The following is a 23,620-nucleotide window of genomic DNA, read 5'->3' as shown; positions in this document are numbered from 1 at the left end:
AGGGGAAACGTGTTTAATTCATGTTTAATGCGGATTTAATACATAAATTAATTGTCTAACGGGAATGGAGTGACCAATCCAACCATCACTATACCTCATGGTATGATATACATACCATGAGGTAAAAATGATGGACACACAATTGACATGTCAAATCTTCGCGAAGGATGAACGAACAGCTACTCAAAGTTTCAGCCCCTTAGATTAAATCGTCTTTTCAAAATGTTGAAAAAACCTTATTGGGGGGGATGGCATCCACCCACTCAACCCCCTTGAATGCCCGAGGGTTAAGGGATATTGCAAAGAGTTTTGTATTCATTGAGCTTCCACTGCCCTAAATAATATTCAAAGACTTTGTTAATGACATTTACATAGAAATAACTTTGATACACTGATTCTATAATATCTAATATTGTTAGATTTCGCCCTTGTCTCTTTGTGAAAACTAGTTTCTTGTCATGTTGTTTGAACAGCTTTTGTTACCAAAAAATAACAGATTTTATTCTTGATTTCATCAGGCTAAGGGTGACTCTAAACGGTGCTGAAATTAGTTTTGATTAAGGAAGTTGGATTTAAGCAATATTTGAGTCAGAATTTGAGCTAATTTGCCTTATAGCTAAATGTTGCGTGACATGGGTAGGAAATGACAATCCTTGATTAGCACCTGTCACTTCAAATGACTTGAAACTCTTTGTGTGAACTAAGATAGGTCCAATCTTTATTTGTGTGAAATACCAGTAAAAATCAATGTATTCTGTAAGCAGGAGTGGTGTCTAAATTTGATGCTTATTTTAGTGACATTTTTGAGATTTTGGGCAAAAAAACGGGGGGGGGGGGGGGGGTGGTGGTCTAATTCCTAACGGAAAAATCCCAAAGCCGGCCAACTTTGTCTTTTAGAGTTGTTGGGTAGTACCTTCAATCTGGCAAAGTTTCATGCAAAAAGGAGAGATGGCATGTATCACCCCTGCCTTGTCCTCTGGTAAACTCAGTCTCAAATCTAAATTCTCGCTTATCCTGGGTTAGCTTAATTGGGCTCTGAACAACCCGGATCAGGCCTGGCTAAATCTATATACTAGTAGTAATCAAAGATTAGAGCAGTGCAGGGTAGGGTAACCCTAACAACCCAGGACAACTTAATGCATGGTTATACTCAAAGGGTCTGGAAACAATTAGAAAGTTAACCCAGGTAACATTCCTGGAGTGTTTTAACAAGGGAAAAAGTTAACCCACTAGTACACAGATAAAGTAACCTACCCATGTGGGTAACCCTAGCTGCCTTGTAAACATGACAAAGAAACAAAAAGGAAATGTGTGAGTGTTAGGGTAACCTGCTTGCTAAGGTAACCCTCTCTCCTTGTAAACAGGCCCTAAGTATCAGTTGTATTGTACTGGACAAATATTTTCCAGGAAAGGCATTTGAATTATTGGCAACACTTAGAATTCAATTTCAGATCACCAACACTTGTAAAAACCTTTCTTGAGAAAATAAAGTTTTGACCAGTGAGCCTGCAAGACAGCGTGTCGCCAAGTGTTTTTAAATTTTGTGTTTGTATTTGTTTACGTTGCTCGAATTTACATCTTATTTTCACAAATGGAAAAGGTGAATTAACCATTCTGACCACAAACACGACCTTTTGGCAAGTTTAACACAACATGGAAAGTTTGTTTTCTGACAACCAATTATGGCCACAACGAATTTGTTGTGCTACGTTAGTTTCTGACCACAGATCTGAGCATCATCATGGCCATTTGCTGAGCTACACAGAAGAATCGTTTGTTCTGTTACAGTGGCGGATCTAGGGGAGGGGTCCGGGTCCCCCCCCACCACCTATTTTGGATAAAAGAAGAAGAAATGACAGAAGGAAGAAAAGCGGGCAGGGCAAGTAAAACAAAACCGGGCCCCCCTCTTAGCTCAAGGTCTGGATCTGCCACTGTGTTACCACCCCGGGGAGGGGGGGGGGGTACTTTGGGAATTTCTGCGTGGGGATGTGCCGCTGTGACCCTGGAACCCTTAGCCTATACCAGAGCTAGTTCAGCTGAATTTTGCTAACCTATACTAGAGTAAACTCCCCAAATCCCCCCATCTATTGACACTGTTGAGGCTGATTTGCGTAAATTTAAACTTGCCGATTTGATTTTTTTTATATTTTTGAGTGGCAATTTCTGGTTTCCTCACTCCAGATAAAACCTTCAACCAACCAGTCAGTTTTGTGAAAAATGATACCCTATTCTAGACCCAAACGCTCTGATTTACATACCCTATCCTAGAGTAAACTGCTTGAAAACCGTACCCTTCACAGCGGCACATACCTACATAGCCCATATATGGCAGTGCCCCCCCCCCCCCCCCGGGGTCACCACAACTCATGGCCATTTGCCGACACCGAGCTACAAAACATTCTTTCCTGATGATGCAGGCTGTGGTTACTTGTTGTCAAAGGCTAGTGGGTCAAACTACATGTAGCTTTGCAGAAATCATACACACTCGAATCATGATTGCATGCATGTACTCACGATGTATTAAATTTGCCCCTGCTGTGTGGGGTCACTGGATTAGGATTGCGTTACACTACGTGAACGCAACTAGTTTTACAAGTTTGCTTTTTTAGGAGCTCTTATTAAACAAATACAACTCCTCAGGCTGTCTCAAACCCAGGTTAGAGAAAATATATACATATCTCTTTCATAAGTTGCTTCAAATACGTTATGCTAAGTCATGTTTTCAAATTAAACCATACTAGAAGAGACACAAATTAATTGCAATGTTGCCGATGTAAGGAATTTACTTCCCTCTCCAGTTGACACAAACAGCCGCTTTGTGTCTAGTTAATCCACTTCATTACTCCTTGGACTGTGAATTGTTGGACGAGATAGTAGCTTAACCGAATGTAAAAAAAAGTTAAGCACTGAGGTATTGGGGAATTGTTAAAAATATAAATTAAAAACATGGATTTTGTCTAGGCGCGTCAAAAACATTGTAAACATTGATTTCAAGCTTCAGCAAACTAAACCTTTCTTTAAGCAGGCGAGCACGAATGCTGCATGCACATGACTTGGAAATGTAAATAAGAATTCAAGGTAACAATAAATAAGGGTTAATTGTTGATAGCACAGACAATTTTGGCCTTCAGCATGGAGCACTTAAGCTAAAGAACATTTTTAAATAAGTCTTATCACCAAATTAAAAGTTACTTCCTACCGTTCTTTTGAGTCACTCGATCGCCGTCGATGTCGATTCCAGCCGGAACTTCCCATCAGTTCAAATATGTTTACAGTGTTAGATCTTTACTTTCTTGCTACTATCATTCATTCAAATAAAGAAACGATTCGGAATAATAATATTCCAGCAACGCGCGTCCACAACAAGAAAACCGGAAACACTTCCGGGAAGTATATCGGTACCAGTTCACTCTCACCACTCTCTCTCCTCGGTCTTAAAAACGTTGCTAACGGAGACTCACATTTTGTTTGAAAATTAATTTTTTTTTTGGAAATGACAACATAAAACCTGGTGGTTAACGTTCAGCTGCTTTTCTGCTCAAGGGAAATATTTTTAACTGCTAAGTTACTTGATGAAAGCACTCGCTAAATTCCCCTCATTTTTAAACATTTGTTAAAATTTATAACTATCAAGCGCACGGCACCCGAGGGATTTGTTCTTGCATGGGTGTCTGAAATAAAATTCCATTTCCTTGCTTAGGAAATGGAAATGTTATGGAGATAAGGTAAGGTACTCGTTGCTAGCTCCACTCCTCGCCCTATTTCATCCTACCAACCTCTCTGTCACGAATTCCACATCACCCTCCATGTCCTCTAGATCTCTGATCAAGTCAACTTCATCTAGATATTAGGGACCTTAAGCACTGACGACGAATGGGACGACGACGACGAATAAAACTGTGGTAGGACTAGGTCGAGGACGTCGTTCACGGCGTGAAAACCAAGTGCGAGTACATGTAAACAGAACTGAGATCTTGTAACCATCGACCTAAAACCATCTAAAAATTTTGCCATGTCTTCCTTTCACGAGTTCCAAGACCTGTTTCTCTTGAGCTACGAAAACGGTACTATCGACGACAACAAATTCTCAGTCCTACATGAGGATTTGACGTCGAAAAATCCCGATTTCTCACATCAGGTTTTCATTCGAAGAGATGAATGATGCCGAATTTTCGGCCTGATATTATCTAAAACGACCTTCACGGTATAAAATTCTATCCTAAAAACATAAGCGAAAGCCTACATGTAGATAGGAACCAGAAGAAAATGAAACAGAGAGTCATTTCAGTTTCAATTTTTGAATTCATTTAATTTTCTACTTTTGCTGACAAGGAAATTCAACAACGGACAAATCGACAAACCCAAAATAATCTTATCACCAACGATTTCTACACCAAACTCGCCGTAAAATCTAGTTAATACAAAGCAAAGAGGTTAAATAAATAACAAACTTTCATTTCAATAGTTTAATTTACATTTTCTGCCTCAGAAACACGGCGTAAATAGATTAATACTCACGTTCGTTCAGGACGGCAAACCTGACGTTTTGACGTCCTAAACTTCACGTGGACGACGAGTCTAGCATTCGCAGTAGCGCGGTAAGGGGAAATTTTACTTCCGGTCGTCGTCCCTATTTAGGTCCCTATTTTCAAGTCAACTGCAAAACAGCCACATTTCTCATCACCCGCACGAGGCTGATGAAATTAACATGACCATAATTAGCTAATCAAAAGTAGTTTGTAGAGCCTTATCTTGCATATATTTTATGAAGGGAAATGCTGATTTCTAACGAGCAGTGTTGTGCACGTGTAATACGTAATATGTGCAGTGATCGAGGTTAGGGCCGGAAACATGGCTACCTAATGGCTCCGTCTCATAACACCACCCTCTGACCCTCATACTCCCACCCCCGGGCATCTGTCATATTCTTCAAAGTGAGGCTAGCTTATTTGTACAGATGTCCTCCGCTGAGCTTCGGGGAGACTTCAACTACCCGACCCATCGCATGGGACAAGGTCAAAGCTTTATTTTCCTGATCGTATGTTCCTGATTGACGATGGAAGCAACTGTTCACAAATAAATGAATCTTAATAACTGTATCAATTGTCAAGGTTTTCATAAGCAGTGCACCTCGGAAAGTAACAAAACTTAACAATATGTAAACTGGCATTCTATTTTGTCGGGGACTTTATGCCCATATTTCTATGCTTGAATACCAGTGACAAGCTATAAGACAGCTTTGTTATCATTGTAATTATTCTGCAATCATTTTTTTAATTTTTGATTAAACGGATTAGATTAAATGATTAGATTGGATTCTGCGATCGCACTTTCAAGTGCAATCAATACTCTAATTGACTAATAATTACACCAGCGGTTTTGCCCTGCAAATCTGTCAAGGCTACTTTCCACCACCCTTGGTGCGCCCAAAGAAGTAACATTGCAAATTTTTGCACATCTGGGGGTGAGAGTTGGGCTTGGGTTCGCTTGAAAAGTGTAGGCCTCCAACGTTAAATACGCGATATCGGGAAATTTGGAAATGAGCAACAAAATATTTACGTATTTCAAAAACTTAAATATATAATTGAGTTTGGCACTGCCCCATCCCCCGGCCGGGCGGATCCTTGGTGCGCACAAAGAAGTAACATTGCAAATTTTTGCACATCTGGGGGTGAGAGTTGGGCTTGGGTTCGCTTGAAAAGTGTAGGCCTCCAACGTTAAATACGCGATATCGGGAAATTTGGAAATGAACAACAAAAGATTTACGTATTTCAAAAACTTAAATATATAATTGAGTTTGGCACTGCCCCATCCCCCGGCCGGGCGGATCTGTAAAAATAAATGCCCGACCTTCGGGCAGAAAAAATTTTCAAATGCCCGACAAATGACCATGTGGATGAAGAGGCTTCGGATTGACAGAGCACTTCGCCGTTCACTCTGCTCTTTTTTTCCTTTTTTTTTCTTTTTTATTTGCTGTTTTTTGTTGCTTTAATAACAACATGTGTAAAACTCCACTCATATGTGCAGAGTTTTTCCATCACACCAATTGTGACATTTCGGCGTAGGATCACCAGCACTTTCAAGCCCCCACACCATACACGTTATGCAACAATTGGAAAACGCATCCTTTTAACTTGCTTTTTATTTCATTTCGAAAGCATTCACATAAATTGTGCTTGAGGCGGTCTAACCCTGTCGATTCCCTATCATGTCGAGCTTGGTAGTTCTTCGAGTGCTTTCATTTCGCAGTTACATTAATAAAATGAAAGGTTTCATTTACCTGTAAAATGTAGCAAAGGGAAAACTTTTCATCCAAGTAAATTCCAAAGAAAGTCACGTTGGTAATCTCAGGAAATTCAACTGACTCCATATGAGAGAACTAATGGAAGTTTCGTGACGGATACCAAACCTCTACTGCGCAAACAAAGCAAACTGCATCTTAACAGAAAATGCAATTTTGTGGATATGCTATCATGAGTCTCAAAGAACTGATTCCTACAAATCTGTATCCAAACACTAGTTAATTTTTTACAGAAGGTCGGCTATTACAGGTAACTCACAGGCGATTAACAAATCATAAAGATCTCCAACAGTTACGTGAAAGCGCCTTGTAACATGACCTAGCATCTCATCAGCTGGGTTCCGTGTGCGAATGTCAAGGAAATGAATTTCGTATTGAGTTAGGCCCAGTTTCTCTGCAACCTGCTTCCACTCGTCTCTGCCTATACGAAACACGATTAAAGTGAATAAATCAACCAATTTACGTCAGGAAGACTGTTGAGAGTTGAAATTTTCGAATCCCTAACCCAAATGCCAAATCAATAATACTAAATAAAGTGTTTCACCACTAAAGCGACAGTTTTATTCTCTTTCAATGATTAAGCCGTCGAAACATATGGCGAAGTTATTCTCTCAATGTGAAAAGAGCGTGATTAAGACTTTTGAAATTGAAAAAAGGCAATCCTTATAACCTTACCACTCAAAGAAATGGTTATCGCTCTTCTCTGTTGAAAAGGAATATTTCGAACAGCAAGAGTTTCAGATAACAATGGACCTGGAAAAGAATAAGATGTAAGTATTTTACCAAATACGTAGCGTCACCACAACTGAGTGGCTTGGAAAATGCGATGAAAGCGCTTTGAAAAGTACGAAGTAAAAATATAAACCGCACATGTTATGATTCGTTTTTTTGCTAGTAATCGGTCTTACAGATAACGTCACAGCGCGGTGTGACGTGATTCAACCTTCCCAATAATTTCGACCACTTCATCGGACCATTCCCATTCCCCCACCCTCCTCCTTTCTTTCCTGTTCTATCCTTCCTTGCAATTCAGTTTTTATTCTGTAATTATTATCCTGAGTCAAGATTGTTCTTTAGCATGTTACATATAATGACAAGGTCTCTAAATCTTGTTAAATAAGATCAGGCTTCTCCTTCTGTTACGTTGTTCAAACAATTGCTCTGTCCTTCCTTGAAAATTGTAAACCATCTAATTGTTCGAGGACCATGTTGGAAAGCGACTGCTTTCCTTTCATGTTCGGTATGCATCCTTTCTAAAGCGGAGACAAGGCGCAATTTTCTGATCTATCCTGTCGTCACTTCCAAGACGTCGGTATAAATGAACTTAATATGTCAAGAAACGTGTTACATTGCAATATTTCAGTAGAGTTAAAGAAATTATCTTTCCCTCCCCTAAAAGACAGGAAACAAAAGCAAAACGACACCAAAGAATGATTCACACTTTGGGCAAAAATATAAAAGCACAATCATAAACATAGGTCCAAGCCCAAACTCAAACCCAAGGTCATACGTAAGTAGATAAGCATGCACATAAACATTTAGAAAACAAAACCTATCAGAGAGGAACACCCAAAATAACGGTCAATCGCCATCAATTGTCAATGGTCGTCATCATCACCATCACCATCACCACCGCCACCACCACCACCACCACCACCACCACCATCATCATCATCATCGTCATCGTCATCGTCATCGTCATCGTCATCGTCATCGTCATCGTCATCGTCATCATCATCATCATCATCACCAACAATGCCAGTGTCACACCTACCAGTGGTTCCTGCAGGTGTAATCTGTCTCAAGTGTTTCACCACATCTAGTCTGTTTGAATTGTTTGCATTCCTTGCCAGGCAACGGACCCACTTCCTGGTCTCAGGCTCTGGATGTTCCAGTGACGTGTATTCCAGCTGGAGATTCTGTAGTAGTGTATCTACTACATCTTCGGGATGGCACAATTGTGACTGAAGAGTTGTAAGAACTTCCCGAGGTAATGCAAGGGATGTGTCGCAATGACCTGTAGATTTAAAATGCACAAAAAGAAAACATTTAGAGAATCATCTGGTGAAAATGACAGAGACGTTTAAAAAAGGTAGCTCTAAACTTAAAGAAAATTTTTCTATAAGGCAAAGGAATGAAAAACATTTTAGGAGACCAAAGACATGGAATCTCTAGAGAGGTACGAACAAGAAATAAGAGAGAATCTTACCATGTAAAAAAGGAAGAAGCCCCCCGGCACTTTCATCGGCTATTCCAGCTTCCAATTGGTTAACCGGCTGAAGGGATCCTAATACGTTACAAGGCATCGCAGGTGATCTTCCTGGCAACTCATCTAGTTTAGATTTAAACACATGTACACAGCAAAAACCTTTTAGAAAAGGGTCTAAGCTGTATGTTGTTCGCAGGGATGGTATACAGGGGTAGATCATATCATATAAAAAATTGAAAACTAATTTTATTACAGACAGAAGTAAACCGAATGAAAGAAAGGGAGCAGACCTTGCACATAAGTGAGAAGTCTTCCATCATGTTCATCAGACAATTCCTGCTTTTGATAAATAAAGAGAGAATGACTTTAGTTTATAAGTTTGCTTTCGAAATTTAATGTCTTTCAAGATCCCTATCCTATCCCTTTGCGAAGTGTGAAATAAAAAGCGATCAAGAATGGTGGTCATCCAACTCCTTTTTTGACCATAATCCGGTTATATTCAATTTAAGAAGGTTTCAAGGGGATGCTGTTGCTATGGTCACCTATCATATCATAAGGATGTTCAACGTTGATTGAAAGTTCTTTGATGCCATTTGAAAAGCCACATTCAACATTAAATGGGCATCGTTGACTCTGCTGAAGAGAATTAAAGGATTAAGTTTATAGCTCTTTTCTGAGAAGTCGTTAAGGTATTTGCGTAGCTATAAACACTCTGTCCCCTAATCCGGTAAAATACGTATATCCAATATAACTCCTTAGAACCTTTTAACTTAATGCACAACGTTAACACCCCTGCTCACCTTGTCATGCTCAGATAGAAACCAAGGCGCAAAGTGTGCGATCGAAACTCGGTTATCTTGGGCAGTGGCGGATCTGCTGCAGAAGACCTGTATATCACCAGTGGCTAGTTTAGAATCTCGAAAAAAGTGAAGACATTCTTCTTGCTTGCAGCCTTCTGCGTGGTGATTTCGGCAGTAGCTGACTTCACGTCCTGGACAACAAACTGGGCATAAGAAATTCAGCTCACATACAACGTTCCTCACCCAAAAGAACTTGTTTTGCATGCATTTAATCATCGAAGCAAGCTGGGTACGAACAGCACAAGCCAAGTTCCCATCAGAAGTGTCCAAAGTTTCATTACTGGTAAGGATAAGAAGCTCGATCGACAAAGAGTGACAAAGTAGGACCACAGAGCGGCCTTCTCCTTCAAGGATGTAAAATCTCGCAAACCCGTTGAAGAGTTGTGGAGGTTCTTGCCGCGGAAATCTGTCAATACACCATTGAAAGAACTCCAGAACAAGCCGGGGAAAGAAGCCTGCAGGAACTTGGCCAGTTTCAAATTTAAGAAAAAGAGATGGAATTTGTGCGGATGCAACCAAATCACTGATCGCGTTTGGTGGATGTGACTTCAACATAGATGGCACCAGATACTGCTTCCTGCTCGAACCATCTATATGCAAGGGCAAGGGGCAGAGTAAGCTGAATTTTTCCATTATTGCAATAAGACATTCGTACGTTTCTGTCTGTGGAATCAGAGAACTCCAAACATATTTTAACAGCTTTTCCTCTAGGATTCCTTCTCTCTCAAGTTTACACCATAGATCAACGTATGGCTTCTCTTTCCAATGATAGGGCCTGACTGTAATTACCTTCTTGAAGACGTCAATCAGCCACTGAGGATCCAAGACCACCACATCATTCAGCTCTGGTGTGTCATCAAAGTGAATTAAAAGTCGTAGATCATGCAAAAAGTTCAACAATGTTAAGAACTCACTGTCTTTGTTAATGATGCACATCTTGGACGCCAGATGTTTTGCTTGCGCGAGAGAGATACAATGGTGCCTTTCATTCTTCAGAGTTTGAAGACATTTCTCGTATCTTAACCATTTAATTGGAATAACTTCATTTACGTGCGGTAACTCCTTGGCAACATCAAGTACTACCTCCCGCAAGCGCACAACTTCTAGACATTCGAATTCACTACCTGACTTTGTGTTATCAACGACAAATACGTCAGACAACTGAGGACCGTATGGCTTATTCTTAAGCGTCCCAAATATCTCTTTGGCGAGTTCAAATGAATCGCAACCGCTGTAAGGTTTATCAGCATGAGTGCACACTAAGAAAACTGCTGGAAGCTTCTTTGGTAACACCTCAGATTTATGGTCTTCATCGTCATCTTTATCCTGACTGGCTAAGGAAGCCACAGAAGTCATCCAAAAATCCAAATAATCCAAATTGGTTTTTAGATTAAAGCTATCTTGAAATGTGTTGTAGACTCCTTGCTTTACGGCAGGTTTGGCTATGTCATGTGGATTTTGGCTGAGGTCATAGACCAGCAAGTAGATTGCTCTTGCTGTGAGAAAGAGTGGGTGTGTCACATAGAAAACCGACTGTCCTGCAAAGTCCCACATAATTGAATGGATTTCATCGCTATTTTCTACCAAGCCATTTTGAAGTAGCTTTGCAGTTCTAACAGCAATCTCTTCAAAATGTGACTTTTGTACTTGTGTTGCGACAAGAGCATCTTCTCCTGGAGTCAGTTCTGTTGAATCAGTTACTTCCCCTGCTGGTCTAACAGGCTCGTGTATTGTGTCGATAGGTGTAAGATCTCCAGATGATGGCTCAATTGGCTCTGGACCTGTTAATGACTCGTGGAGATGTGTTTCCATCAGCATATCAGCTATCTCAAATTCTCCTGAGTCAACACCAGCTCTTCTTGCACTCCCAATAGCGCTGTCTACCTCCATTAATCTTTCAGCGACCAACCGTGCTGCGTTATTCTCAAAAGAAATGGCCTCTGCATCAGACGTTGACTCTTCATCTTTTTTTCCTGCCAACCAAATCTCTCTCATGATTTTGAAATGATATCGATCCACATCAATGCCGACAGTGCTATCTTCTTCTGGATTGAAAACTATCCCTTTCAATGACTTCTTCAAGCTGGTTTTCCCTGATCGGTCTTGTCCAATCAACATCAAGGGCACCCTCTTGACACACGTTTTTCCTTCAGCCAGGGCATTATTATAAGCTTCCAAAGCTAAAGGACCCCGCGCAAGAATCTCTGAAGGAGCTGTACAAAAACATAAATTAATTATTAGCTGGTGAGAAAAAGCATTCATCCGAGGAAAGAAAATGATAATTTTTTAAATTAACCTACATCGGTCCCTTCCCCAGTACGGGGCCTTGTGTATAGGTTTTTCTATATGGGCTGTAATGCCTGCCCTGTTGGTGAAACTGGAAGATACTTTGAAACACGTGGTTGTGAACATCTTTCTTCGGTTGTGAACATCTTTCTTTCTTCTGCTAAATACCTTAGCAGTTTTGAAATATGTCATGTTCTTTCCTCGGATGAGTGTTCTTATGGAGTCTAGTTCCAGAAACTCTGATGTTCTGTTTCATCATCTGGCAGATCAACCAAAAAGATTTTACCAGACGAGTATCTGAGACAATGCTACGACCTTCCGCGTTTTACCGTTGCAAAACGTTTTCCGAAATCACAGCGTGCGTAGCATCTTATAATTGGGTTATAATATAGCTTAAACACCAAGTAAGTTACAGCGTTCAGTTGAAAGTTGAAAAAACTTTTCTTATTTCACCTTTTAGTCTGTTTCTTTGCATCTCACGAACAACAAAGCCTTGAACTTCCTTTACAAACTGAAGAAACTGAGGCAGTTTCTGAATTATAATCTTTGGTTCCCATTGCCCGCTACTGAGCAGTTTGTCCCACTCATCACAATGTAAATGAAGGTCAGTCTGCAATGAAAAGAGGAGAAAATATAAATGTAAGGTGATGAACGGTATTTGGGTACAAGCATAACGAACGTATTTTACATCAACCGAAAACAATGTCATTTGATGGTGATTTTGATAGACGTGTGAAAGGTAAGTATTTTGATCAGTCTTGTGATGTTAATGCAAATTCACAGTTACTATCGGCACTGGGCAACTGTACATGTAAATCTCATGTTGACCTGTATATAACACCCCACATCGCGCCATCCCCTGTTCCTTGGCGAGCAAACTCGGTTAAAATAAATGGAAATGGTTTAACCTGAGTCATAGCTTTTACTAATTCCGCTAGACTTCAAGTTTTCAAACTTAAAACTACACCTTGATTGCAACATTTTTAGGATTGGTAATTTAACCGGTTGCCTTGAACTAGCAGTATGTGTCGAAGTTAAAAATCGTCTAACTTCAGTTTTCATTTTACGTTATATGTTATGATAACAATGGTTCGCTATTATCTAAAAATATCAAGGGAAGAAAATTAAAATAAATTGAGAAAACGCTTTGCAACACCGCCGGAGAACAACATCATCCGTGCGTACCGTTCCCTCGACTGGATCCTCAGGGATCCAGGAGAAGGAGATATCCAAAGCAGTCGCCAAGCACGCCGGACGAACTCGGGGAAAGAAAAGAAACACGTGTCCTCGAGGAAGATTAGGTCGATTAACAATAACATGGAAGCAAACCAGGACGGCAAAGCAAATGTATATTGAGCGCTCCCAATGCATATGGTTCTATACGTTGACGAGACAACAAAATTCTGCACTTGTTTTTTTTTTTAAAAGGGGCAGAACGGGAGCCATGCTTACTTCGACTAATTTTTCATATTTTCTGATTTGGAATTTAAGGCTGTCTTTACATACAGAGCTTAACCGGCAGACCTAGAACTAGTAGATACACTGAAGAGATCGATATAATTGTAAAGATGTAATGTCAATTCATATTTTACTCAGTGTTGTTCTCGCTGGCGCAGTCATCATTACTAAGTTCGCTAACTTCGTTACATTTTGTCGCCGGTGTTTGAGCCTTTATTCCAAATTATTACCGATTCTCTGGATCTTTCCTCTGCTACGACACTACGCCATGAACATTCCTTTGATAAAATGGTACTGAATCCTGGCTTAGTAGTGTACACTGTTCGTTTGGAGAACCGCTTGTGGATCAAGTGAAATCCCTTAGGTATCTCGTTTTCCGGTAGACGTAGTCCCAAAGGATCATCTTTGGTCAAGGTCAGTCCAGATAGATATTGTGACAATGTTCGTCTCACTTCTTCTTTAGGAACATAGTCAATAGCCTCGGCACTTTCTAAACAAACAGTACAGTGATTATTCTTTAGAACCTAACTTGTAGAATTTTTCTTCCAAAATAACAATTTTAATTATTGTTAAAATGAGGATTAAAAATTGAAGACTTTTACGTCCTCCGTTTTTTAGCAAAAATCGCAAAAAAATGTATTACGTTTTACAAAAGACAGTGACAAACATGAACTTCAATAGAATTGATAGATGATTGATATAGAAGCAATCTTGCTAAAACTTCATCTTTGCTGAAAAAAAAAAAAAGAAAAAAGATGAAAAAAAATCTGCCTGTAGTCACACCGGTACCATTGTTTATGCTCTTCCAACCGTTCGCCTGGCAAACGGTTTTTGCTGATTGGTTGCTTTAAGCCACGTGACGTCATCAGCGAGAAAAAACAAAATGTGTTAAATTGGGATGACAGGCCTACGCGGACTCCTACGGCTCGTGAAATTTCTACATTTCCCATTCTCTTGTAAATTGCAGCCTCTCGACCTTTTACTGTGCTCCTCACTTGATTCTGAAGGACACTTAATGTTGTTGTGTAAAATACAGCCGTTGGACTGTTACGGGTCAGAGCTCTGCATGGTGTCAGCTGTTATCTATCGCTTAGTAAAGTTTGACACCTCTGTAATTTGCGATGAGCCGAATTATAAAGTGTGGCTTGTCTGGTCTCATTTCTATTGCAGAAATGTATGTTGTATCTCTTTTTAATTATTCGCTCTAGAGGGAAAAAGTCGGTGATCATGTTGATTACTTGCATTCCATATTGCGATGCCGGGCCCGGTTGTTAGATTAAAACTGTGTTAAGCTATGTGGCTTGTTTATTTAATACCACGGATCATATTTAGCTTTGTCCGGCGTCGCCAGAGACTGTCGTAGTGTGACTTCGAGAATCTTAGAGATCCCTTCTGTGTCGTCAAAGTTTTGTTTCTTCCATCCTGAATTTGTTCGAGCTTTTCGTCATCTGAGCACGATGTTTAGGTTTAAACCTCCTTTGTTCGTTCTGGCACCACATGATTTAAATTTAGCTAAATTTAGATGATCACGTCTGTTGACTGTTTTGAGTCATGTATACATTTGAAAATTGTTACTTGAGACATTCTTTCGCGCCAATGAATTTAATTGTTATTATTCTCTCTCAATCTTTCATGCCAATCATTTCAAGAGGGCGGTAGAGCATAAACAATGGTTACAGGCGGATTGCTTTCGTCTCGCGCTTCGCGCTCGTGGTCGCGCTCCGCCCTCGTGTATCGCATCTCGCTCGCTGCCCCGCTAATCCGCCTGTTCTGCAGGCTAGAATCACAGTAAAGAACAGGTATTTGAATTTGGAACGGCTCAGCCGTTCTTCCCGCGTGGCTCGGCCGAGAATTTTGGCTTTGGAACGGCTTTGATTCAGACGTCGAACTTTTCATGTGCCGAACCTAATGCAATAACGTATTTTACAAGCAGTTTACACTTTGCCTCAAAACCGCTGACATTTAGATGTGTTTTGGCTCAAACAAAATTAAGTTCGGCGAATTAAGTTCGACGTCTGAATCAAAAGGCGTACTTTTGATAATTTGGGTCGGTCCAAATTCGAATTAAATTCGGCTCATGAAAAGTTCAGCGTCTGAACTGGACCTTACAACCATAACACTGTTATATACAATACGTTTTCAGACAGAAATACTCTTTAATTCTTGTAAAGCTTGCACATTGTAGAGGCTATAATATATAGATTTAGCCAAGCTTAAAGCGGAGCTTCACAGTGCACTTATGTCTTTTCTCAAGTTTTAAACTTCAGACTGGCTCAATGGCCATTAAAAAAGTCGTTTTGAAACTTTCCTTTCTCCGACCTTGGAAATGCGATTTCCCGCCAAAACAACACGGCTTCCCACCAGTGGGTATTAGGCCATATGCATTTCACCGTTTTCCTTCCTTTCCCAAGTCCCTTTGCCTTTAAATTTATGGTCTCGAATTATCACGTATTAAGAAACTACAGGTAGTGAATCGTTATCTCCTCTTTTATTTTACTTGCTTATTTTGTCTTTACTTTACTCTGCAATGCTCTGATTTATTTTTCAAGGTATGTGGCTCAGTTCGCGCACGCGCAGTTCAAGTGGCGTCCGGACGTACGTACGGACAGCCACGTGACAACCACGAATTTTTAGCTCGATTAATAATCAAATGTTCTTAAGTATGGGGCTCCGCTTGGGCGCCTTCGGCTCGCAGGAGCTCCGCTATTATTTGCCTGTATTAGTTACCTATATAAATAATAGCCTCCATTTGGCGCGAAAATATACTTGGATATTTGCCCGCGACATGATCTGTTCCGCGAAGCGAACAATTTTCCGAGGGCGCAGCTCGATAAAACTGTGAGCTTCGAGGAACAGGTATTGTTCCAGGACAAATATCTGAACGTATTTTCAAAGTCACTGAATAGGGCCCTATTTTGTTTATTATCCTTTTAAATTTTTTCGCAACATGCGGGGTCTGAAAGTTGGGGAATATCACACAGAGAGGGTATATTCAGTCACGTGACGCATTTCGACCAATCGCGTACAAACGAAAATACTTGGTGGATTATAATATAATGATATACTTGATGAAAAAATTACTTCAGCAAACCCACCTGACCTTCCGCGAATGGTAAGTCTACAATCAAATTCGCACCCCGGAAATAAAATGTCGGCCTGTAAATATCTTCGAGATGGAAAAACAAGCCATCCTCGACATCGTGACCGTGTTAGTTCATCCTTAAAGTGAATATCTTCCAGGATGTTCTTGACGTCACTAAACGGGATTGGTATCTCCTCCAGCTTTTTCTTGACGTCTTCCTTTGCTACCCACACCTGTAAAATCATGGTAATCAATTCACTTCTTCCTAACACATCACCATCCAGTGTTACCCGTCTGGTATATTATCTAGGACTCAGAGGCGCTTTTTCGCGAATAAATATAACAGCGCATACAAAACGAGTATACTATATACATCACTAACCCTTGTACTGTCCTTAGTAAATTGGGCGCCATTAGTGTCATTCATGCACTGCCTGATGTGTTTGTCACATTCTTCTAAAAAATAGTTTGCAGGAGGCCCACTTCGATGGAAACAAAGCAGGGATTTTAAAGGAAAACGTTCCATATGTTTCCAGATGCCGGTTAACTTACCTTGCACCTTAATTGATAACCACGTGGTGATAAAAATGTTAAATCATATCTAGCAACATATTCAGTATTTTCTTCAGATGCCTTTTCAAAATTTCCTTTGAAGATATCTTCGACAAAATCCACTCCTTCATTAAATGCAACTCTCCAATATTTTTTTTCCGCTGATGGCTGAAACTTTCCGGTTGCTTCGTTAATGCTCCACTCTCTCTCAGAAGCTTCCTCTGTGAAAGATAAATACATCTTTATTAACTCGGCTATGGCAATCAGGACTGTAGCTTGTAACAGATGAACCTCGAAAAAAATTTGAATTTAAATCTATATTTCAAGTTCACGCAAGAGGCCTGATGCATTAAAAGAAATTACTCAATATACAGGAAGCGTCTTTTTATTCCTGATATTGTCTTGGTAAAAATATTCTTTGCACTAGAGCACAAAGAAGCCAGACAACTGCCATTAGTTGGCACACAGCTTAATATAACCACTGTAAGAACATTTCTCGCTCGTTAGTAATCACATATTCGAGTTAATACATTAGAACCACAGTATAAATTCGATACTTGTGCATAATTTCATATCCCAAATTATGCAATGTGCAAGCCAGCTTTAAATCTGATTTGGATAGGGAGACATCACTAAACTAGGGAAGTTAAAAAGGGAAAACATGGAAAGGAATGGTCCGTAGCAAAGTTGCTTGAAAATATTCAAGACAGTACTCACACACAAGTCCGGTCAACCTAATGCTCTTATCTCTACTGGCCAATTTGTTGTGCGACAAGTTAGCCATGTATAGAGGTATCTTCAAGTAACATCGGTTCACTTTCTGACGTGTTCTACAGCTTGCAAGGAAATGTGGATCGCATTGTTTCACCTGATTATGACACGATAAAACGCAAGTTACCTTCACTAGCTCCTCGGATAATGGCTGCTCCAAAATGACACCACATGTCAGCTTCTAAAGAACCGTTTGCTTCTCTTTCACGTTTGAGCATATGGAGTGATTCCAAAGCCGCACGCGCAAGTTCTACCAGATAGCTTGGGTCATTATTGTTAGAGAGGAACGATTCCTATGCAAAAGTACATTTACAATGTTTGATTATCTTATTTGACAAAAGTTAAAGCATTGGCAGGCCTAAAGCCACAAGAACGTTGCAGGCTCAGAAACCTTATATCTCAGCAAATGCAGCGACCCTTTGATAAAATCATACCGTCTGAAGTGAGGTCATTCAGTAATTTTCAGATATTTACACGGCGTCCTTGTGAAGCAGCTAGTTCATTGATTTTATTACTACCAGGGATTACTAGTATTTAACTTGTTAGGTAGTGTTTAGTGTTTTCAAGTCTTAATAATTGTGAAGTTTGCTTGCATACCGTGTTAAAATAAAGTTACTATTACTGAGGCCTTCCAAGGGGGCTAGTCTTGTCGCCTTGTCGCATCCTTCTGTGTACCTTTGTCGCCTAACCAGCGGAGGAAATTGTCGCTGTTGTTTTTCTGTACAAATTCATATGACGTTGTCGCTAGAAAAATTTGTCTCTGACGTTTCTCTAAAATAAGGCCGCTCGTAATCTTAACGTACTAATTTTGACGAGTATACGTGTGACGATTTAGGGTTATTTCGGCGCTATAACCTCCAATTTTAAATAAAATGTTTAATATTTTTGTAAAACTCTATTTTCGATAATAACCATCAACAAAAGTTCAATATTCCAGAGGTCTACATCTATGTTAATGGGACTTGGGGCTAAATGCTATGACGACTTCAACTGTACCCCGCGACCGACACATTTATGAATAAATATATTTTAAGCGGGATGATTATAAAGTAAAACACACACGCATGCGCCCCATTGCTAGATAAGGTCAGGTGTAGACTTCTAGTAATTGTGAACTTCTGGCAACAACAATCTTTTCCTAATCCAGCGTGATAGTTAAATGTACAACGAAAACTCCCGAAAAGCGTATAGTAACAAAAACTACAAGTCCAGTCTGAGTGGACTACGAATTTGCGACAACGACAACGACAACGACATATTTCGAATTTGCGCCTTAACAGAATTGAGTATAGGCGCTTAGAACTATAAAACTTTACAGAAAGCAAGACACACAAAGAGATTTTGATTTCATGGCTAGAAGTCTTAACATTAACCATTTTGACGCCTAACGTTTAAAAAAGGTCGATTATTTTTTTTTTATCTTCATTTGATTTTGCTATCCCGGTCACCATGGCCTTGTCATCTTGCTGTGAGCATTACGGACCATTACGGTGGAACATGTCATTCCCGTCTTTACCACAAGCAGTTTGCACGCTTGTACACTGCTCATGACCATCTAAATGAACATGAATGAGTCTGAACGTCCAGGATAGACTGGATAAGTATGGGGGCTTGCAAGTATTTCAATTTTGTCTCCATAATTTATTATCAATGACAGCAATGGTAATCATTAATATAGCATTCTGTGTAAACGTATTCGTCAAAAGGCGAAAAATAAACTTTATTTCCAGTGCACAGTCGGTGTACACTCACACAGACCGTAGGCTGCGAACTGATCCGAACTCGCTGTTCGCCGTAGATGCTTCATAATTTTATGATGAATCGTCAATAGCATAATGGGCTGTGATTGGAAAAATAAACTGCCAAACACTGCACCAAGTCAAGGCTGAGAGATCAGTGTGCTGAGAAATAAATAAAGAATATCGAGAAGCAAAAAGACGCTCCAAAATCAATGTCATCTGTCCACGTGTACACAGAGTGCAGTGCAAGTTTCTAGCTCGCTCATGTTCGCTGATCGCCTTATAAACTTAATGACTTAATGCTTTATCTATCCGATACGATCATGCATATTATAAAAAAGGATTGCCAAACAATGGTCAACAAAGCTAAATATTTAAGACCGTGAAAACCGAATAACTATGAAAAGCGCAAACTCACCTTTCCTGTCTTTCTTTCTGTAACTCTTTTCCACCCTTTCCTTCTTTCTACTCTTCTTGTTGGTCTTTTTCTTGTCTTTCTTATGTTTGCCCATGGCAAACAATTGGCGGACTCTCACCCGACCTTAGATCACCTAAAATAACCTGAATACCCTAATAAAGGTCAATAATGACGACAATCTCTGGCGCGTGACTCGGGATCGTAACAAGCGCAACGGGTGACGTTGACGACCTCTGTTCCTTTCTCTTATTGAGTTCTTTGTTTTACGGGATGTAATAAGAGACTGACTAGTTAACATACAACTCTTAATTCTTTACTCTTTGTAAAGAGTGTTGAGTAATGGTTTGTTTTTGTTAATATTTGTGCAACTGATCTACCATAAACGCAAACAATAGAGCTCCAAAAGAGTCACGCTGGCCTTGTCAGGTCACGACAGTCATGTCGCCGTCAAAGAAAAAAGTGCAGTTGTCGCTTTGTCGAAATGAAAAATGGATTGTCGCCCCTTTCATGTCAACTTCTGGCGGCTGTCGGTACTTTGGTAACAAATTGTCGCCACATTTTGACGCAATGTCGCTTGTCGTTCAAACCCCTTGGAAGGCCTCATTACTACACAAAGTTACTACAATCACTGGGTTCCGCTTTTGAAATGATTTCCGCTTCAGCGCTCTAGTTACACTCTGCCTCAGAGGGATCGATTTTTTTTCAATAAAGTTTATGTAAACAGTTGAAAGATGAGAGATAAGATGGGACTTTATTGAACACTCCCCTGACGTGCTTTTTGGTGATCAATATCTCATCACAAGCAAATGTCCTTGTCTGTTATTTAAAAAAAAAAACGCACTCCTGAGCAAATTACGTTACATGTAGCTTTTTTAAAATCTACATGTAACACTTGTATCACTTGACGTGTAAAACACGTCAAGTGATACACTCAAAAAAGAATGTTCATTTTTAACGAATGATAGCTAGCGTAGTGTAGCTGGGATGAGTTATAGGAGTTAGCTGGGTCGCTCGGTCCGTTAGGCAGACAGTCAGTCAGTCGATGGGTCGTAAACAATTTTTGGGTGGTAATTCAGCTGACCAGGGTATTTCGCGAGAGGGCCCACCATTGGAAACAGAATGGTTTCCAAAGCGATAAACTGATCTTTCGCGTTCGGAGTCGAACAAGTGCTCCAAATTAAAGACTATTTGGTTTGCAACAAAGGTGGTGGTATAATTCGATCCATCGATGGCTTTGTTATCGGTTTTTAACTGAAACTTTGCCAAAAATCACGTGCGAGGGTTTCACTCGAGAAGTGTTTTTCTTCCGCGAAGAATTATTTCAAATTTCCATATCATCTCATTTTTATTTTTTTAATTACTTTGACGTTTATTGTTTGAAACTTTTTTTCCCTTATCAAAAGCTCCACATTTTTCAGGAAGTGCCACGTTGTACAAGTTTGGTAATTTAAACAAAGAAAATTGATGTAATATATAACATGCGATCAAGCATTTCGAGCTCAGTTGAACTGCGTGTTTACTCAGATATTTCAAATTTATATTTTATTTTTCTAGAATTGGAAAAGCTAATCGAATACAGTATTTAGATAATAATACTGACAAAAGTTCAAATAAGGCCTGAAACTACTGTGAAACTGATGTTAAAATATTTTAAAATCCAAACTTTCGCCGATCCACGGCATCATCACGATTAAGAAAAATATTCCGCGTAAGGCTTATACACATGTACAATTGTAAAGAAAAAAATGGGAATGCGAAATGTATAAAACAAATAATAAGATACAACTATGAATAAGAAACGAGTAAAATGGTCTGGTGGGCGAGTGTCATTGTACAAAGAGTCTCTCTAGATATGCTGAAATAGTCATTGGAACAAAAGGTCCGCGAATTCGCTGCATTCCTTTTGGGAGTTGAGGGTAGGTTTCCATTTTCGTATGTAAAATGCTTCGAGTAGGCGTTGATTTGCGGGGTCATTTTCCAGTACAATATAACGGTCTTGATTTCAAAGCCTTTGAAGACTTAGTTTTGGCATGTGGAGATGTGTTTCTTTACGAAGGAGTTTTCATTATTGAGGTGTTCTCTTACACGATCGTCACGTTGAATTAAACGTGCAGTGCTCCCGATGTAATGTTGGTTGCAGTTGTTGCACGTGACTTGAAAAACAGCCTTTCTTAGTGAGCACAATTTGGTGCTGGAGATGGGGCAGTTCTCTCTAGTACATGTCCGCTCCGTGGTGTTGGAGGAGAGAGCTCGTCTGAGGGTGTATGATTTGTGCGTGACACGTCCTGGTATGCCCTCTTTTCGGAAAATGCTAGTGATCCTGTAGTTGAGCCGTTCGGAATTCAGGTACGACCATTCTGTATTGAGAGGTCGAGAGTCTTTTTGATGGCTCTTGGGGTGCATTGTTTAGTCTATAATGTTCTCTGGATAACCATTAAGACGGAGGATGTCGTCAAACATGTTTTGGTGCTTTGTGCTTGTCGTTTTTGCAGAGCATTTATCTTCGATGCGTTTCCGCTCATTGCGAATGAAGTTGATCTTTGCTTTCTTGGGTAGAGTTGATTGGTGGTAAAAGAATAGTGGTTTCTTTGCTGTTTTTGGTAAAACTCTAAAGAGCTTTTACCGTCTTTGGAGATAGTGACTTTGAAATCAAGTAGTGACAGTGAGAGGCCATTGGGTGTTATTTCTGGTTTCTCAATTTCAAACTTCAATTTGGGGTGTAGATTGTTCATTGAATGATGGAATTGGTCTGGCATTTTTTCACCAGTTGTTTGGAGATAAATGTCGTCAACATATCTTCGATAGCGGCTTATCGATAGGTGTGAGGAGAGGGCGATGGTTTCCAGTCTGTCCATGTATAGGATGGCCAGAATGCCTGATATGCTAGAACCCATAGGTAGGCCTTTTTTTGGCGGAAAACCTGACCATTGAACGAGAAGTATATGTTGTTTAGCGTAACCGTGGGAAGATCTATTATGTCCTGTTTGGAGAGGCGGGTTCTGAATTCTATCGGTGGCGTTGGTGATGCGCATTGAAGTTACAGGAATACCACTTCCAGGGTGCATGGATATGGCAGCGTTTTGTTGGTGGTGAAATCGCCGGCTGCACTTAATGAGTTCGAGGCTGTTTTCTAGATGTGCGGGGACGTCCTTCAACACTGGTTTAAAGGCGTTGGCGAGCAGCCATGAGATGCGTTAGGTTGGTCCATTGGTGTTAGATCACCTCATCTTCTTTTGGTTAGATACAATGGGTCGTATTTTATTATCTGGGCAGGTCTTGTGGGTCTTGATCAGAGAGTAGAACCTGGGGAGGTCGGTGTTTGAGGCGATGAAGCTTTTTCAAACAAAAAGGAGGAGACTCGTTTTGTAGGCAGCTGTTTTTCCAAGTTGCGTTGACTTTGTTCTCGACTGTTTTGGCCGACATGCGGGGTACATTTTTATAGGTATCCCGCATGTCAATTTCAAAGTAGTTTCAGTCCTCATTTGAACTTTTGACAGTATTATTGTTATTAGAAAGTGCTACTGGATTGCAATGGTTAGAACTTGATGAGAAAGGTATCAACCTGGCTAATTTCGAATCACGTTCTCAAAATTTTGGCCAAGCCTCGGTATTGTTACAAAAAAGGTTCTATGGTTTAACCTATGCGCGTCTATTGTGGATGACGCGGCTGTCTAATGATTAGCGTGCAGGAATCCGGATCGAGCAGTCTGGGTTCGAGCCCTGGCTGGGGCCATTGTGTTTGTATTCTAGTTTAGGCAAGGCACTTTTAAACTCTCTCACTACGTCTCTCTCTCTACCCAGCTGTGCTAATCAATGAGTACCCCTGCGATGGACTTGTATCCCATTCTGGGTGGGTTAGTCGGATAAATTTTGCGGTATGAGCCACTTAGCCTGACGTAGACAACATATACATATATACATATATATATAAAAAAAGTGAGAAA

The 23,620-nt window shown here is 40.1% G+C and overlaps 2 protein-coding genes across 7 annotated transcripts in view; both read right to left on the bottom strand.

The window, feature by feature from the left end:
- Nucleotides 1-3,400, bottom strand: part of LOC110060719 (uncharacterized) — a 50,670-nt gene extending 47,270 nt beyond the window's left edge. For all 3 annotated transcript variants that reach the window (XM_020767513.2, XM_020767515.2, XM_020767512.2), the window contains exon 1: nt 3,200-3,400. Coding sequence is in view for 1 of the 3 variants with exons in the window: in XM_020767512.2 (XP_020623171.2) it covers nt 3,200-3,255 (56 nt within the window). In the remaining 2 variants the exon portion in view is untranslated. The remainder of the gene's footprint in view (nt 1-3,199) is intronic.
- A 2,724-nt stretch (nt 3,401-6,124) lies between these two features.
- LOC110060734 (uncharacterized) overlaps nt 6,125-23,620 on the bottom strand; it is a 40,369-nt gene continuing 22,873 nt past the window's right edge. For 2 of the 4 annotated variants that reach the window (XM_089288412.1, XM_089288414.1), the window contains 11 exons: nt 17,647-17,812; nt 16,749-16,969; nt 16,210-16,429; nt 13,345-13,604; nt 12,110-12,266; nt 9,311-11,583; nt 8,801-8,849; nt 8,511-8,633; nt 8,076-8,318; nt 6,977-7,054; nt 6,125-6,722 (listed from right to left, as the gene is read on the bottom strand). In XM_089288412.1, the coding sequence (XP_089144538.1) occupies nt 6,529-6,722; nt 6,977-7,054; nt 8,076-8,318; nt 8,511-8,633; nt 8,801-8,849; nt 9,311-11,583; nt 12,110-12,266; nt 13,345-13,604; nt 16,210-16,429; nt 16,749-16,969; nt 17,647-17,812 (3,984 nt within the window). In that variant the 3' untranslated portion in view covers nt 6,125-6,528. Of the gene's footprint in view, nt 6,723-6,976; nt 7,055-8,075; nt 8,319-8,510; nt 8,634-8,800; nt 8,850-9,310; nt 11,584-12,109; nt 12,267-13,344; nt 13,605-16,209; nt 16,430-16,748; nt 16,970-17,646; nt 17,813-19,676 lie in introns of all 4 variants that reach the window. The other 2 variants (XM_089288415.1, XM_089288413.1) reach the window with 2 other exon arrangements.

The sequence above is a fragment of the Orbicella faveolata genome, unplaced genomic scaffold (assembly GCF_042242905.1).
Source record: "Orbicella faveolata isolate gen_17 unplaced genomic scaffold, um_ofav_v1 contig_15, whole genome shotgun sequence".
NCBI lineage: Eukaryota > Metazoa > Cnidaria > Anthozoa > Scleractinia > Merulinidae > Orbicella > Orbicella faveolata.
This window is presented reverse-complemented; position numbering and strand designations above follow the sequence as displayed.